General features: G+C 42.0%; 1 protein-coding gene across 2 annotated transcripts; it reads right to left on the bottom strand.

Moving 5' to 3' along the window:
- Positions 1-4,912: 4,912 nt before the first annotated feature.
- igsf5a (immunoglobulin superfamily, member 5a) lies at positions 4,913-13,168 on the bottom strand. 2 transcript variants are annotated; one of them, XM_056594968.1, is made up of 9 exons: positions 13,080-13,168; positions 11,984-12,063; positions 10,517-10,831; positions 8,370-8,654; positions 7,382-7,501; positions 7,108-7,120; positions 6,904-7,022; positions 6,445-6,503; positions 4,913-5,924 (listed from the first exon to the last, which is right to left on the bottom strand). In XM_056594968.1, the coding sequence occupies exons 2-9, from the start codon at positions 12,036-12,038 to the stop codon at positions 5,823-5,825; spliced, it is 1,068 nt and encodes a 355-aa protein (XP_056450943.1). In that variant the 5' UTR covers positions 12,039-12,063; positions 13,080-13,168; the 3' UTR covers positions 4,913-5,822. The 2 variants fall into 2 exon arrangements, with proteins under 2 accessions (XP_056450943.1, XP_056450944.1); XM_056594969.1 differs by having other exon boundaries at positions 6,937-7,022.
- Between the last annotated feature and the right edge of the window lie 5,152 nt (positions 13,169-18,320).

Below are 18,320 nucleotides of genomic sequence, written 5' to 3'. Positions count from 1 at the left end.
GTCCTGGGGGCTCGTGGCTGGTGTACTGTGCTGGAGGTTTTATAGGCGGGTTGAGCAGAGGCAAAGCATCTTGTCAGCATTTGCAATAAACCAATGGGGGCTGTTTACCCAAATGTGATTCGAACCTCTATTTTATCTTTTATCTATCTTAGATGGGTCTTAGAGGCAATATCATCTATACTACAATATAATGCATATCAGCTATTATCAAAATGTATTTAGGAGCATGGTCTTATAGTGTGGTAGTTTTGTTTCTAATTCCAGAAATAGGTGTACCAGGTTTCTTCATTTGAATGACGTGTTCGATGGGGATGTCAGAATACTATGAATTGCACAAGCAATCATTTTTGGTAATATGAATGAAAAACAGGCTCACAGTCTCAAAATAACTGTGTGTGTGTGTGTGTGTGCGTGTGTGTGTGTGTGCGTGTGTGCGTGTGTGCGTGTGTGCGTGTGTGCGTGTGTGCGTGCGTGGTGTGTGTGTCTGCGTGTGTGTGTGTGTCTGCGTGTGTGTGTGTGTGTGTGGTGTGTGTGTGTGTGGTGTGTGTGTGTGTGTGTGTGTGTGTGTGTGTGTGTGTGTGTGTGTGTGTGTGTGTGAACATTCATCACCGACTACCTCAACGTATTCTCTATCAATCACGGTTTAATCAGAGGACCCCACCTCGCTGCGGGGCCCGATGCCACTCAGGGAGTCCACTCCAAGGGCCAGAACCCTTATCTTTCATTGATCACCACTGGCTTCCAGCATGGATTCTATTGGACGGTGTACTGCCACAGAATACATTAAGTCCAGGGCCCTTTGAATACCAGCATGAGTATCCATCTGTAATCACTGCTGAGGAAACAAACTGCACGCAATGCGCATCATTTATTAATAACGTTCTCTAAATGGTTGAAACGGTATAGGGCCTCTGTCTTTTTTAGGTTTTAAGTTGTTCAATCTCTATCTCAGTGATATATATATAAAAGTGTGTTTCATTTGTTTATTTTCCAAACTTGATCCACATCTCTCATACACCCTTCAGTAGTTTTTGTGTCCTCATTGCCATTTTGCTCACACATTTTAATTGGAGATGCATTTGCATAAAGAGCTCTTAATGACTCATTAGTCCGTTTAAACTCGCAGAAGGGATGATGTCCACGCGATGTGAGATGAATAAATGTCATCGTTTGCGCTGTGCGATGGCTCGGTGATTTACGAGCGCTGCCTGGGCACTGCCATGTTGAATCTGTATTCTAACTGCTCCTCAGGCGCCTGAGCAGAATCACAAGCAAGACATTACTCATTGGTTGGTGGTACCCAGCTTTAAAACTCCACACCTGCCGATGGTATAAATACTTAATGTGTTTTTACCTTCTGTGACTATTTGAGCGACCCAAGGCTTGTTTGTTCAAGATTTATTCCGATTTATTCCTAAATATATCTTTAAAGCTTTGTGGAAATAGTGGTGAAATCCATCTCCCCGATTGCAATATTGAAATCACTTAAGTTTTGGCAGGACAACAACCTAACCCGATGAGTGATATTTAACTTTTATTCAATCATAACTGTTAACAGTTCTCTCCTGTACAAATCAATATGACGATGCTGCTCGGTTCTTCTGCATCTGTACTGCAGAAGCCGAATGCACTATGGGGACACATTACGGACTTTAACCTAAAACTCAACAGCTATGGCTCTTGCAGTTCTCGCCCCCTCTTTAAATTGAGACATAAATTACTGGATGAGTCAAGGCTGGGCTCATCCAACTTGGGACCTTGATATAAAAAGCAGGATGCGTGGTCTGGGAAGATTGTACTAGAGATGAGTCCAAACGAGTACCTGACTCTTTTCACCACATGCACTCATCCAATATCCTCCTAATCATTGACTAAAGGTGCTGAAAACCCAACAGGATACGATTTGCTTTGTTGTTCCCAGATGTTGGTATAGGGGATTGTTCATTTCATATTTGTTTTTTCCTGCACACATTCTCTTTTCCCCTACATTGGCCGTGAATTTGTTGCTCACACTGCAGTATGTGAATTGGAACATGGACAAAATACATTCATTCTAAAAATAAATTATATTTATAATGTATGGGATAATGTTATTTTAAGAGCTTGATAAACACAGATGGCACATTAAAATTGCATTCATCAAAATATTCCACTACGGACATTTTAATGAGAAGATATGAAAGGCTTTTATTCTACATTTTTTCTGATGAATTATTACCAATTCACAGGATTGATTGTAAATGTAAACAAAATGTTTTGTTTTCTGCTGATTGATAATGGCAATAAACATTTTACAGCCCATTCCTTTGATTTGTTAAATGGTCATAATCTTAGTCACACATTTGCATTTGCCTAGACTAGTACAGCAAGTGTTGTGTAGCACAGTTTTTCTGTGCACCATCTCAAGATGTGTGTTGTCAATCTATTTAAAGCAGCGCATTTCGGTTTGCTATTTTTGAAAATGACCTGACAGAAAAACAGTACACTCCCCATTATGAAAAGGGCTGTCAGCGGGCACAGAACAGTGCTTCTCAGTAACGATGCATCCTGGGATCTTAATGTTGTGTACACACCTACAGCCCATAAGAGAGGTGCATAGACTCTGTGGGGCTCTCATAGGCATTGGGATTCTGCTCGTGCCCCTACCTACACCCCCCCCCCCCCCCCTTGAAGCGCCTTGCCAACTACCAGCCAGACGAACCATCCCCAATCCCTTCAGCACCCAAGTCAATTTGATGATTAAAGGCTGCTTTGATGGGATTAATTTGGTGGGCATCCATTATGTCACGGTGAAAGTGCTTACACGGTCAACCTGAGAGGCAGGATAAGGTGAGAGGGGGCCGCATTACAATTGCATTATATTATGACTTATCAATAGCCATCCCCTGCAGCGCCGTTTATTATTTTTTATTGCTTTCTTTCATTAACTCCTTCAGCCGTTCCCTGCTTAAGTTAATTACCTATATCTCACAGGGCCAGGGAGGAGGGCATTACAGCCCTTGTTTTAAATCCACTCCTTGTTCCCTTGCATGTTTTTCAGAGCTATCTAAAAGGAGATGGATGAAGTACGTCCTGAGAGCTGAAAGCGAAACAGAAACCTTGAGCAGGGATTTGCATGTGGCCCAAATGAGAATTAATTTCTAGTTAGTTTGCCTATACTAAAATTTGCACTTTCTGAAAGCTGACTGTGGTGCAAAAAGAGGGTGGCTGAAACGGGCCTGCCCGATTTTCCCATAGAGTAGAAAACAATCATATGAACGAATGGCTAAGAGCTGAAGATTGAATGATTCAGATGCAAGGCGCCCCCACCCCCCTCTCTTCCTTCATGTCAAGCTGATGCAGCAGAGCTCTGTCATTCGTCACTTTCATGATGAGGACAATGGCACGCACGGGTATCTCAAGCGCTACCGCTTGAGATGTCGCCAAGGAACCATAGAGAGATCCTGGTAGCTCTCCCCCTCCTTAATAATCGAACGTGAGGCTGCGTGTATCATCAGCGATGCTACATCTGCTGCCAGTGTCCACAGACTCAACTTATTTATTTTGTGTGTAACTTTAAGTACTGCGAGAAATGTCCTGAATTATTACTGAAAGCTTGCGGCCTCAATGGTGCCCAGAGCCAGGAAAGCTATTAAAAAATGTATATGGGCAACTTAATTAGCTACTTCATCTTTCCTTTTAAATCAAACGTCATTTCAGATGAAGTTAAAGCCTTGCTAGTGAGGAGGGAGCATAACACATGAGTGGTTGCCACACAATATTGTTTTTACATCGCAGCTGTGAATCTAGCATGTTGAGAGTGGGAAGGGGAGATTGCGCATCCTACACTGAAGGTCAGCTCAGTTAGGTTGAGGCTCGCAGCAGTTCCAGCTACAGAGGTCATTCAAGGTGGCTCAGTGCAGTAGATCCTCATTGGTCACACTGAGGTACGTATGTAAAGACTGTTGTGCCATTCAATTGTAGTTAGTAATGATAATAAGAATAAGAATAATAACAGATGTAGCCAGTAATAGCAAATTACGCTTTTCTGGGGATGAGAAAATGCCGTGGAATTCACCGCCAGTGGTCCGGCTATCAGTCTTTTCAGACTTTGACATTGTCAACATGGGAAGCGGGATGCATTTTACTATGTATGGATGTTTTACGTATCCATCTCTGTCAAGTAGGTAATGTATGTTGCTGTCCATTAGATATGTCACAAGACGGATGAATGTAGAATGTGTCTTTTTTCACCAGGCTCGCTGAACTCATGCCACATATGGCGCTATATATAGACGATATATCACATATACAGCGATGTGTTTGTCTATGATGTGTATGTGTTTGCGTGTGTGTGTGTGTGTCTATGTGTGTGTGTTTGTAATTAAATTATTCTGTTCTTCATACAATGGGTGCCGACAGCCTACTGTTCTTTCAACTGATTTGTTTGGTCTCTCTTCCAAAACGTGCATTACACCAAGCATACCACCAACCACCTTTGTATCATGCATGCATACTTCACACAATGAAGAGTTGGCCCGAGGCTATGCTGACCTAAACACACCAAAGCCAGGAGACATCCTGTGCTAACCAGTTAATTATTGAGTCATTCAATGTTCTCTCACGCAATTCATGTTAACTCTCACGCCTCATCCTTTTCATCCCTCCATGAGCACTGTAGCTTCCAGAAGGTCCTGGCTGTTTGTTCGCATTGCAGTGGAGCTACTCTATGGCCTGTACCCTCTGAAGGGGTCAGCCCACCAGACACAGTCTACATGTTCCTATAGGCTCAATTTCAGTCATAAGTCCAGCTTTTATCGTTTTAACCAGAAGTTAAAGGAATACTCAAAATCTTGAATCTCATAAACCGCCCTGTGTCCACTTGTGTGTATTGTTTTTTATACTTTTAGTTCTTCTGATTTTGGTTGTTCTTTGTGATCTCAGCTTGCATTTGGCTTTGATGAAAGTGTCAGCTGAATCACTAACTACTATAGTTAACTACTATAAGTCTATATAACTAGTAGAGTCTTGCATTCTTGCCCCTCATGAATTGCCTACTGTCTAGGGTTATTAAGTAATGTAGGAGAAGTGAAAAAAGAATTCACTCATTTATTAATCATCTAGATATGAAACACTAAGTGTGGCTCAACTTCTGTATTAAAAGTGTCATTAATTCAACACTGTTTGTTGGGAGTGTTTCAAGAGAGAATATGTTAAATGGCAAATATGTTAATGCTTTACCATTAACATTTATTAATGTATTCATCGATTAAGTTTATAAATTAACCTCATCTGAATCCGTCTATTAAAACAGGGATCATTAACCCACCAACGATTGGCTATATAAACTGGAAGCAGCATACAGAGGAACCATAATGTGTAACGCGCTTGATTTCGTCACACGATGCGTGGCTAACGTCATACAAAGCTCAAAATGGGACAAGACTGGAGACAGAATCATTAATTGCATTTTAATTAAAAAGGTTCTGGTTGTGTCTTGACACATGGCAGGCACATTTTAGGAGGCTTACCGTTGAGCAGTATAAACATAATTTCAGCAGAGCAACCCATAAATATATATATTAAAGCTTAAAATATGTCAATCTCGAGGCATTGAGATTCACAAATGTATCCTTATCTACCAGAAAATACAAAATACAATATATAATTTACATGCATGGAGGTAAACTGTGTTTTTTCTCTAGCACCTTGATCACATTTGTGTTTTACATCACAGTGATGGTCCGGTATCACAACTCTGACTGTCTTTTTTTACTTTTGGAGAGAAACATGGTGGCACGTGTAGAGACAGCATCAATATAAAACGCTTAAGTTGAACATCTTCAGACGTGGGTGAGGTGTCTGTGTTTTCGATACTCCATGACATTTTCGCCACCGGGGAAGTCATTGGCTCCGTTCCGGGCTGGGTTATCAACCGGAGGAATCTATAAGTAAAAGTAAAATAAAAAAGGTTGATGTGGATGGATCTCTTTTCCCATATTACATTCCATGTTGTACATTTTTAGCAGACCGTCTGTTTTGGAACCAACCAATGGATTAAATGCAAATGATGTTCTTTAAAATAGAGTGGATAAGTACTACACATACTCATTCCCTATTGTGAATATTTTGTATAGTACAGTTTTATGACAGTAGGAACCGAGGCAAGCACAAAATAAACCTCATGACAATTTGTTATGAGCAATAACAATGTGTAAATAATTCATAGTTTTTTCCCCCCTCCATTGGCCGATGGCATAGCAAGTGTATACTTAGTGTTTAATTTAATGTTTCAATAATATGTTGCAAATAGGGACACATAATTAATATATGTGTCAACGTACAATCCCAACCACACATATCTGCAAATGGAATAGTCATAGTGTAATGCAAACAGCTGTTGCTAACATGCTGTCGACAGTACTATTTATGTTTTCTTGGAAATAACTTTGTTGATTTTGTTACCTGATAAATGCGGGGGTCGTCGTTCTGACTTAGATCCCTTTCAACACTTGGAGTCATGCCTGCAAAAGAGGGGAGAGGAGAGTGTTACAGAATGTGTGTGTGTGTGTGTGTGTGTGTGTGTGTGTGTGTGTGTGTGTGTGTGTGTGTGTGTGTGTGTGTGTGTGTGTGTGTGTGTGTGTGTGTGTGTGTGTGTGTGTGTGTGTGTGTGTGTGTGTGTGTGTGTGTGTGTGTGTGTGTGTGTGTGTGTGTGTGTGTGTGTGTGTGTGTGTGTGTGTGTGTGTGTGCGTGCGTGCGTGCGTGCGTGCGTGCGCGCGCGCGCGTGTGTGTGTGTGTGTGTGTGAGTGAGTGGTGCTCTCCATGGATCGGATACATGCTTTAGTACACACAGACACAGGAACTGTTATTTTCTTCAGGTGTAAACGTTAAATATTTGATGTGTTTGTGTGCATGCATGCGTACGTGCGTGCGTGCGAGCAGGCCCTTGGTCTGTACTTGTTCGATCATCCATTGCAAATCCCAGGTTAATGGTTCCATTTCGGGGGCGTGCTGCAACAGCTCGACCCTGCAGCCTTCCTTCCCTGAGAGCATAGTCAATGGTCACGTAGATTTCAATCATAGAAATGGCATTTCAACAAAAAAGAATTGCCAGTAGCTTCACCTTACCTTAATTCCTTTTCTGAAAAAAGCGTAAATAGATAAAGAACAAGAATTAGAAAAATACATAAAATCAAATGTAATCAATTCAAGTATTATTATTAATGGTAAGGGGCTTGGTTGGCGCTGGATTATCTGATGAGTTATGAAATTTTCCTCCTTAAAATATATTCTATAATTAGTAAAAATATAATTTTTACTAATTTACTAAGAAACAACAAGAATATTGAGCAGATTTTTGCAGATGCCATAGTTGTAGTCCCACTTTATAGTCATTGATTACCTTTTTCCTTCTTCCGTCTGATGCAGAAGAAAATCAGTATGATGAGCAACACCAGTAGTGCAGCGATTGAAAAGGACAAAACCACAGCAATGAGGACGGTCCAGTCGGTTGGCGTAGGGACTGTTAACAAAGGTTACACACACACACACACACACACACACACACACACACACACACACACACACACACACACACACACACACACACACACAAACCTTTGAGCTTATTTTGTTATAATACTACAATCTGTAATATGTAGCGTATTTCAATCAAAATTTATATATGGTTGGATATAGCCCTGGGGGCTTGATTGGGTTCAAACAGAAGTGATGGTTGCAGTGTGTGTGTTTGCATGTGTGTTTGTGTGTGTGCATGCTTGCGTGTGTGTCTGTGAATTTGTGTGTAGAATGCTCTTCAAATGTGTCCCTATTAGAATGAAAGAGTTAGATTCTAGGTAACCCGCCTAGCCCACAATGTAATAATAAAATGGAATGGTTTGGCTCATGCAACTGATGAGGGGGAGTGTAAAATAACTACTAAAGGCCCACTAGTGTGTGTCTATGACACTTGTATGGAAAGTGTCCATTTCAGAGTTCAGCTACATGTCATTGAGGAGCAGGTGCGTAGGCACCATGCCTACAGGTAAACTGTGTGTACATTTGGGGGATCAAACCCAGAGCCTTTCGGCTGGGAGTGGAGTACCCTAGTCACCGCACCCTCCTGACCTTCTACCCCCCCCCGGTTCCCCCACTTTATCACAATAGATTGAAGCACTGATAAGACAGAGAAGCCATAAATCCAATTTCCTGTCATTTCTGTTGTTCAGTGTCAAAAACCCGTAGACAATGCAATTAAAACAGATGCAAACAAATGCAATTGTTTTAATTGCATTGATTATTTTTGTCTGTATTGCTTTGAGATTCCTGAAGCATGAAGTGCAGTCCAATTTTTTTTTGTATTATTAAAAGAAGGAAAGCAAGTAACTCACCAACCGACAGGTAGACGGTTTGCAGGCCGGTGGCTGCCGAGAGGAACGCCCGGCACTGCACCGTTGCGTCCCGGACCGCCTTCATTGTGAGTACGCTGGTGCCGTTGAAGGTTGACCCCTGTTCCTGGAAGGTGGTGTTGTAGAGGCTGGTGCTGGCCGGCTGACCGTCCAGCAGCCAGCTCACCTCAGGAGCGGGGAACCAGCCGGACAGCTCGCACCGGAACTCCGCCTGTTGGTCCTGGTTCACCGTCTGGTTCCCGGACGAAATTGTTATTGTGCCTCGCTCTGGGAGGGAGAGAGAGAGAGAGAGAGAGAGAGAGAGAGAGAGAGAGAGAGAGAGAGAGAGAGAGAGAGAGAGAGAGAGAGAGAGAGAGAGAGACAGAGACAGAGAGAGAGAGACAGAGAGAGAGAGAGAGAGAGAGAGAGAGAGAGAGAGAGAGAGAGAGAGAGAGAGAGAGAGAGAGAGAGAGAGAGAGAGAGACAGAGAGAGACAGAGAGAGAGAGAGAGAGAGAGAGAGAGAGAGAGAGAGAGAGAGAGAGAGAGAGAGAGACAGAGAGACAGACAGACAGACAGACAGACAGACAGACAGACAGACAGACAGACAGACGGACAGACGGACAGACGGACAGACGGACAGAGAGACAGACAGACAGACAGACAGACAGACAGACAGACAGACAGACAGTCAGTCGTCTTCAAGGTAATTGTCATCGAGAGGGGTCAGGTCATTGGCATACAATACTCTGGGGTCCACAAACTTAGAAATGTTCAAAGATCGATACATGATTGATTGGCTAAATCAACCAATCATCCTCCACATCCATCAGCTCCACAAGTTAAGCAATCACCATTATCTGAACACCACCCAAGCTAAAGGGTAAAAACCTGTCCTAATGCTGCATATATTTAATACAACATTGATAGATATACAATGTATTCATCATACATAACATATATCCAATGCATTATTTATGTTCCCATCAATGTATTGCTGCACTGATGACTTTAAGTTGCTGGTGTCATTATATGTTTCAGGAACATCGTTAGGAAAACAACCAATCAGAGACGGCCGTTTTAATGGAAGTGCTACACTCAAGGTAAAGTGTCATCAAACCAAGATCCAACTAATAATAATAACAACCATGATAACACATCCCAGAAGGTTTAAAACCACCACAGGCTTGCCAGACTTGGATGAGCCAGGATAACCTCACCGACCAATAAAAAGAGTAAAGACCTGCAAAACTCTGACTGAGCGAACATCTTCATCAACATCTGACTTAGCAAGAAGGATATGTCAGCCGCCCATCAATAAAGAAAATGGCATCGTTTTAATTTGAGACATAACGTCCCTCATGTAGAATATGCAACATTTTGAGAGCTGCTTCAAGAAAAAGGCCTCACACATTCCCCATGTCGAAGAAGCAGGTGCATACATGATCAAGCACTGCAGTACATGCATTTGTTTCCTTCAGGCACCGCTTACTCTCCTCTATGCTATCATGGAGCCTCACACTACACATCCCTACACATCCCCTGTCACGCCCCGCTGACATGTTTTGTTGCCACTGAAATAGGAAATGTAGCACAGATGTAACATCCATCCCTGCAGAGCAAGGGATGGATGTTTCTCGATCCGTCCTTTGGGAGCGACCCGTGTCTGATTTAAGTACCCCCTGAAAGGTTGATGTCTCAGCGCGTTCTCGAGCTCCTCCTTCAACAGAGCTGATTCAGATAGAATGCTAGTCAGCCGTTTACCACTAAACACACCACACTGAAAGTCAATCAATGTCGACAACATCCACTCAACTCACAGTCCCTCACAGTCAACGTGTCATCTGCATGACATCAGCATGAACCGTTAAATGCAACATAACCTGGCTGGCACTAATGCAACCAAGAAAAGTGTTAATAATAAATAATACAAAATAAATAATAATAAATAATAATAATAATAATAATAATAATAATAATAATAATAATAATAATAATAATAATAATAATAATAATAATTAAAAATTAAAAATAGCAAAGCGAAACTATTTGTGTTCTTATTATAATTGAATAAGAAAAATATTGATATGTTGTGGTTGTTTTGTTGTTGTTGTTGTTGTCGTGTTGTTGTCGTTGTTGGTGGTGGTGGTACCTTGCACCTGAAGCGTTGCTGTCTTGGACCCAATGCGGCCCTGGATGGTGCAGACCACCGGGCCGCTGTCGCTCTTCTGGACGTCAACAATGCTAAACTCCCAGGCGCCCCCTGCGCTGCCGGTGGAGATGTTGCGCGCTACGTAACGCGGCAAGGACTCTATGACGCCGTCGGTGCTGAGGATGGTCAACACCAGCAGTTTGCCGACGTCCCAGGTCATGACCTTCCATTCGGCGGTCACGTTGGCTTTAAAGCTCACGTTGGAGCCCCGCAGTACGGCCGCGCTCAGAGGGTCCAGGGAAAGCTGCGCCCCCACTGTGAGAAAAAAACAGCAACCAAGCCATTGCATTACTATTCAATATTCAGTCATTCAGTCATTCCTTCTCATGCAAAGCGTCTGAACGTTGTTGCTCCGAACGAGAGAATGTTTTCTCATACATTAATGAGAAAATATGGCTAGGCTTATCTTGCTCAAGGAGACCCATAGGCTGCACACATCAATGTTTGAAGACAGAACCCTCCAGCTAAGAGGGTTTGACAACCCTGTCAAAAGTTTGACAATGACTGTCAAAAGGAATTTAATCTGCAACATTTTCTGCGTAATTGGTCTGCCTAAATCAAATCCTGCACCAATTAATATTTGCTTATAAACAACCCCTTTAAAGTTGACATTAGGGTGCACAGGATAAATATATTGGGCATGGGGGCCGGTAGAGGCTAGGATGTAGGCTGACCCCCAGTCGATGGGCAATGGGTTTGATCCCCAATGTCAACAGCCTACTTGCAGGTTTCCGTGACAAATATACCCCAACCCACCTTCCTCCTTATCTGAATTGACTGAAACTCTGGATTAAGGCATCTCATGAACAGTTGACAGCACCAGCTGTAAATAGCTAAACAATGATACCTTTTGTACCAATATGAGGTCAACCTGTTTGGTTAAAGGTATTTCAAATATGTACTGTGTTATGTAACATCTATCATTAGAAATCATAGACAGTACAGAGACACACTGTAGTAAGTAATTATTACTGATGGCATACATATAGTTCACCTCAATTGTCTGTTTCGGTGGTAAATCTTTTAGTTTGAAAAGGGTGAATTGGCCATTGTTACTTCTCGACTAAGATTGACAGTCGAACCATCATCAATCTGGTTTCAGGCTTGGCCTGAACATGAAAAGAATGTTCTTTACTTTTCTTTCAGTTCGGTGAACCTTTGCTAAAGGCCCCCTTTTCTTTACAACTAGTCCAGAAGCAAACACACACACACACACACACACACACACACACACACACACACACACACACACACACACACACACACACACACACACACACACACACACACACACACACACACACACACACACACACACAAACAATTTATACTTATTAACCTCCCTTTCCATTATTCTCTTCAACTTATCATCAGCATTAAAAGCACTTAATACATATGTATGCTGACCTCCAGATCCAAACAGCAGGAGAAAGGCGAGCATGTATTTGTACATAGCGTCCATTTTGAGTCATGCAGTGCTTCAGATTCTGAAATACAAAGCAAAAACACTCCACAAATTTCTTATTTTATACAGACCATGATAAAAAAATCAGTTACGCGCATGCCCATAGCCAGCTATGAGGTCATTGTCTAGAGATAAAACCAAAACGAAGTACAACTGTATACAAAATCAGCGGCTGAGAACTTCTCAGAGATTAGTAAATGATTAATTTAATCGCTTAATAATTCATGAGACCCCTATTTTTCAAACCTGGCTACGGCCCTGGTTATGCATTGTGAAGGAAACTCACATTTAATGACAGATTCAAGCATTAATACTATACTGATTCCCATTACATCAACTCTGTGATGCAACAAGAATGGGGCCTTTTTCAGATGTCAGATGTCAATATGAAGCAAAAATATGAAGCAAAGGAATAAGGAAACATGATATCAATACAAAATACTTACGCACAGATTCAGTTTTTATCTAATGGATGGAAGTAACTATGACATAATGCATCTTATAATAACTACCATCGTTATTTTCTATTGTAACTACCACATTTTTTCTCAATGCCTCATGATTCCTAGCCAGACCTACCTTAGAAGTCCTTTATGAAACAAACCTGTCATGAAACAAACACCACTAAGCACACCTAGTAAACCTCATTGTCTGCCATCCCCACCCATACTTTGAAACCAGTTCTGCCGTCAGTTGTGTGTTTCCCTGGTTCGATTTTGATGATTAACGGTGAAAACGGCAGCAAGTTCAAAGCGGGAAAAAAGCTAACTTTCATCTGCTGTATAATTAAGCTTTCTCAGTCCAAGTTTGTTTCGATTGAGCACGGGGCTCATTTCCAACATGGGCTGTTGGATTCCTTGATCCCGAGCTTCAACACATCATTCATCCCATTATGTATAAATGACAGCCTCGTATTAAGTCAACGGTTCTCCTCAAACCACTTATTATATTTAAAGAAAATAAGGACATAAAATACTCTATACCACATGCACAAGCACAGACAATCAGCCCCCTAGTAATTGACCCACTTTCACTCACCTCAGGACAGACCTCTCCGTGGGATCGCGACATCGATCATGACTTCGCTTCCTGAAACACTTGCTGGGCTGAAGGGACTTAACCCTGCCCTCACACACGCACGCAGCGAACAAAGTCCTTCCCTGCAGCTCTATTATGACTTGTATCTGCTTTGCATACCTGGGAGTCACCTGGTTGACGTAGCACCGCAGTGGTTGGCTGACTAATTTAAGTGTGTGTGTGTGTGTGTGTGTGTGTGTGTGTGTGTGTGTGTGTGTGTGTGTGTGTGTGTGTGTGTGTGTGTGTGTGTGTGTGTGTGTGTGTGTGTGTGTGTGTGTGTGTGTGTGTGTGTGTGTGTGTGTGTGTGTGTGTGTGTGTGTGTGTGTGTGTGTGTGTGTGTGTGTGGAGGGAGGGCTTACCCATCTTCAGAGAGGGTTCATAAATATTTGGCCTGTTCAGCCCTTTGAGAATGTAATGGTGATTAAGGGCTATACAAATAAAATGGAATTTAATGACGACCTCTTTTCTTTTCATATTTGGTCACACACAAATACTACTTATTATTATTTATTTATTTCAAAATATAAATATTTTATTTATTATGATTATTAGATGGAAACGGTTGTAGACTGTAACTTTCAAATGTATATCAATATATGTCATTGCTATAGTAAGCAAAGGATATGTGTTATAACACATAGCCTACATATATTTTAACTGACAAATGAAAAACAGGATCATTTTGTATTGTAAACTTACTGTATCCCTCCCTGATTACTCATATATTTTGGTTAGATTAAATACCTTAGCCTCGACCACACCTACATACAAAAATAAAATGTATTTGAAGGATGATAAATTGACCGACAGGGGGTGTTGTTGGATCATACTGCCTTTCATTTACGTCGTTTAAACCGGAATAATCCTAAACTTAAAGTCATCCAAAAACTTTAGACAAAGAAAGCGTTTCAAACAAATAGACAATAGATCTTTAAGTAATCAACATTTTTTGTCATCGTTTACGTCACGTTTCTGATTATATCACTGTGTAATCTCTTACCGGGATGCTCCAAATGTGCGTTGTAGGCGAGAGAGAGGGCGGGACTTTCCGTTCTATTGTTTTCGCAGCGAGAGAGGGGGAGGGACTTTTGATATAGGGACATTTGCCACCCGTTGGACAGAAAGGCGCTAGGGAGTCAGGTGACAAATTATAAATGTCAACAAAGTACATACATGGATGAGGTCGTGGTAGATGAATAGGTCAAATAAGAGACTTTCACCCTGGGAACCAGTGTTTTTAACCCGTGTTATTTTTAGGTTAGGATGAGCCAGAACGCCCTGAAGGCAATGGTGTCCCATTTGCTCCAAATGTACGTTATGCCCAGGGAGTGGGCGGGACTTTCCGTGACATTAGTTTAGCGTCGAGAGAGGGATATCTGTTTCCGTAATATGTTTCGGACATTACTTTATCTCAGTTAAGAAAATGTTTACTCCTCAGACTGTGTAAATCTCAGTATGTAAGATTCCGGAAGTTGTGTTGCAGTAGACCGGGGTAACGCTACATTTCTGGACCCCCTCTCAGCCTCGTATCAGACTCATGCTCCCGGCTTGAAAAGGCATTTGGTCAGGAGCTATGACAGACTATGACTTTTGGTAGAGGAGGTGGCTAATGAATGAATCACCTCTGCGTCAAAGTCAAACAGCAAATTGATAAGCCTGTGATAAAAACAGTTGTTTTTGTCTAGCGGTGTAGAGATAACGGTTGTGGAACAATAGTTCACAACCTCGAGCAGATCTCTCAGTCAACTATTATCATTGAGGATTGTAGTTAGGCATTTTTACCACTAGAGGACTCTAGAGGATTATCGTACACACAAATGGTAAAGCGCCATAAATGTTCTCATCCACGGTGCTTTCACCTTGGACGGGAAATACATAATAAAGAGATCATGTTGCTCAATGCCTTTATACGTAGGAGTACGAAGATACGTACGTTTCTATGTAAAGCGATGACGCTTTGCATTGAAACAACAGTATTTTCTGTGGTTTCTTCTGGTACATTCATTAACCTTGAATTTTCATTAGTTAATTAGCATTATTATATATAATTAGCATAAGGGTTAGGGTGTGCTTATGTTGTAAGCATGGCATTCGGCCTAAGCCCAAATAACAGCTGTGCTAATATTCTGCACAGATCTCCCTCTCTTGTGATGTTGCAAGGCTACACATTAGTTAACTGTTAATTAACTGTTGATAATGCTCATTACGTCATTAACAAATGGTAGTTATTGGTTAATGAATTTACCAAAATTGTAAAGTGTTCCCTAACATCTAAACATACGACTACAGATGGACAGGCAACACTAAGGAGAACTGGCCAAATCTCTTTTTTTGTTATGAGAGCAGGGGCCGACAATTGCGGCCGGGATGTTTTAACCCAGTCCAGACACAGCTGGTATTATGCAGGGAGCAGAAAGTAAGCTTCCATGAAACACAGGAAACACATCAGGGGTGATTGGGCCAGCCATGGAACCCCTCAAGTCTGTCCTGGAGCAGTGGGGTGTCCGACATGTGATCCTGGAGATCATAAGTCAAGGCCTAATGTTTATGGCTTGTTACATTTTCCTGACTTGGTAGCCGAAACCATCCGGTTGTTTCTCACCGCAGCTAGGTTTCACTATATTGTCTCTCCATAGCAGAGACAAGACAGTGAGTGTTTCCACCTCCACGGACCGATGTTGTGACCTTGAGGAAGACCTATGTTGTTAAGAACGTGATGTTCAAGACGCAAGCGTTTTCTTTCTTTTCAGATTGTTACATCGTCCCTTTGTTCTTAGCCATTATTTAAGTTAAGCATTAAAGAGTTAAGATTTAACACGACGTAGCAGATGTTTCCGTAAGCTCTGTGTTAATATCACTGATTTCAAGTGTACGTGCTGTTGCAACATGTTTCTTCCTGTTAGCTCACGCTGAGGCAAAACACTTACATCATGTCCCAAAACACTTGGTCATTAGTTATTATAATGCTTAAGAAGCATCCACAAACTGGTGACTCTGAAAACAAGTTCTACATTTCATGTTGACCAAAACAATTTTCCAAGTCTCAAAGTCTAACCCGACACCTGCAAATCTAAACAGAGACTTAACATAAAAAATAACCCTAACTCCATTCATAATGGAGGGCATAAACCTTTCTAAGACCATTCTTAATGCGTCGGTGTGTTGTGCATCCTATGAATCATAGGAAGTGTCCTGCTGGTGCCCCCGCCCCCTCTCCTTCACCCAGCTATAGAGTAATCTGGCTTACTTGCCACCCCAGATGGGAAGGCCACCGTCCACTCCTGAGTAAAAAATCCACTTAACTATGCCGAGTGCCATGACCTGGTCAGTGGTTCCACATCGGGTTTGCATATCGTTTCATCTACCCCACTTTTCTCTCCTGAAGTGAGAAGGGACAAATAAGTTGCAGAGCGTGTGTGGAGGTCCACTGCATAGAGGTGGACTCTCCCTCTCCCAGAGCCCAGCCTCTACTGTACGAATGCACGGAAGAGGCTGAGACTGCTCTCCCTCCAACCTTGTGTCACACATTCCTGTCGGCCCCAGTCCCACCCTTCCCATCCATGGGCTTCTGTGTGTGTTCGCCTGTAGAACTCACTCATAAATTGGAGAGGCAAACATTTGTTTTGTAGGCAGCTCAACCTGTCCAACGAGTACCGCAGGGTCACTCGCTGAAGGGGAATTAGCATTAACGTCCAAGTGGCTTTGTTCATGGCTAATACTCATCACAGCTGTGCACACACCTCCCACCTGTTGTTGGACAGCAAGACCAACCAACACACTGTGACACTTGCGAGAGAGAGAGAGAGAGAGAGAGAGAGAGAGAGAGAGAGAGAGAGAGAGAGAGAGAGAGAGAGAGAGAGAGAGAGAGAGAGAGAGAGATTTCATCAATGGAGGATTTATCTAAGGTCACCTTTACTTTCATCCTTCTGGTCCTCCTCTAAGGATTAGGAGGTCTCTATTTCAGTAGGCCTACTCACCGATCAAATGGTTAATTTCATTGCAAATATAAATATTTTGTGCTTCCAAAAAGATATAGCAAGGCCTATGTATGCACTTTATGCAAGTTGGTAGGAAATAATTTACCATTGAGATATCCTTAAACGTTTAGACGTCCTTAAAGATTGTGAGATAGGAAGTGGGAGAGGGGGTTCGCTTGCTTCCCCTCATATGGCGGCATGTCGTTATGAGAGGTCTGCCATTTTCTCTTCTTATCTTTTCTCCTTAACCTCCTTTCCATACCTGATGAAGACAGGATCAAATATGGACCCACTAAAACAACAATAACCACCTTTCCCTTTGATCAGAATCTGTAATGCCACGGGATCTTTGCTTAGTAATTAGGTCTACTTTGTAACGAGGTTGCAAGTATTGGTTACTATTATTGCCCAACTTTCATGATGCGGCCATTCACAGAGATTCCACAAGGAGGCTGGTTTGATATAAGATATTTAGTTTAATTGTTCTGTTACGTTTGGCGTAGCCGTAGCAAAAACAAAGGAGATCCTGCCTTCGTAACCCTTCTGCAAACACGGCGATTACTATATGGTAGAATACAGAAGTCATCGAAGATCGCGGATAGTATTCAGCGGACCTGTGAAATGTAACCGTACTTCCCCACGTTATTTTTTCGGAATAGTATATATGGTAACATTAGGCGAGATACATAATGCATAAGACGGGAGCAAATTTAACCGGGAGCATTTCATATTAGAAGGGTTTTTTAGTAAGAATGGCTGCGACACGAGAAATGACTCGGATATCGGCAGGCGTGTTCCCGTCTGCTCAAGGACATGCCCCTTGCCATCGGGGAACTAACGTCGCCATACTTCATCAGGAGCTCTGCCACGATTCGTATTAAATAAATCGACAGAAAGACTGTTTAATTGTTGTCTAAATGATTGAATGATCCTTTAAGAGCAAGTAATTGATGTAAACACTATGTGCAAAGGAGAAGAGCGGGTCCAAGACCTAATATACGGATAATATGTCGCCATTTCCCCCAGCTTGTGTAGGCTTTAAAGCTCTGGCTTGACGAGCACACGCCCCTCTTAAGGGCTGATGCCAATATACGTAATGCTAAGGTAATCTTTTGTAAAATGATGATTATAATAAAATGATGAAAGACTGAAGCCTTTTATTGCATTTATTTTTGGAGGGAAAACCCAGGCAACTCAGTATTTTAGATTCCTAAAGTCGAAGCGC

This window comes from Gadus chalcogrammus, chromosome 7 (genome assembly GCF_026213295.1).
Source record: "Gadus chalcogrammus isolate NIFS_2021 chromosome 7, NIFS_Gcha_1.0, whole genome shotgun sequence".
NCBI lineage: Eukaryota > Metazoa > Chordata > Actinopteri > Gadiformes > Gadidae > Gadus > Gadus chalcogrammus.
This window is presented reverse-complemented; position numbering and strand designations above follow the sequence as displayed.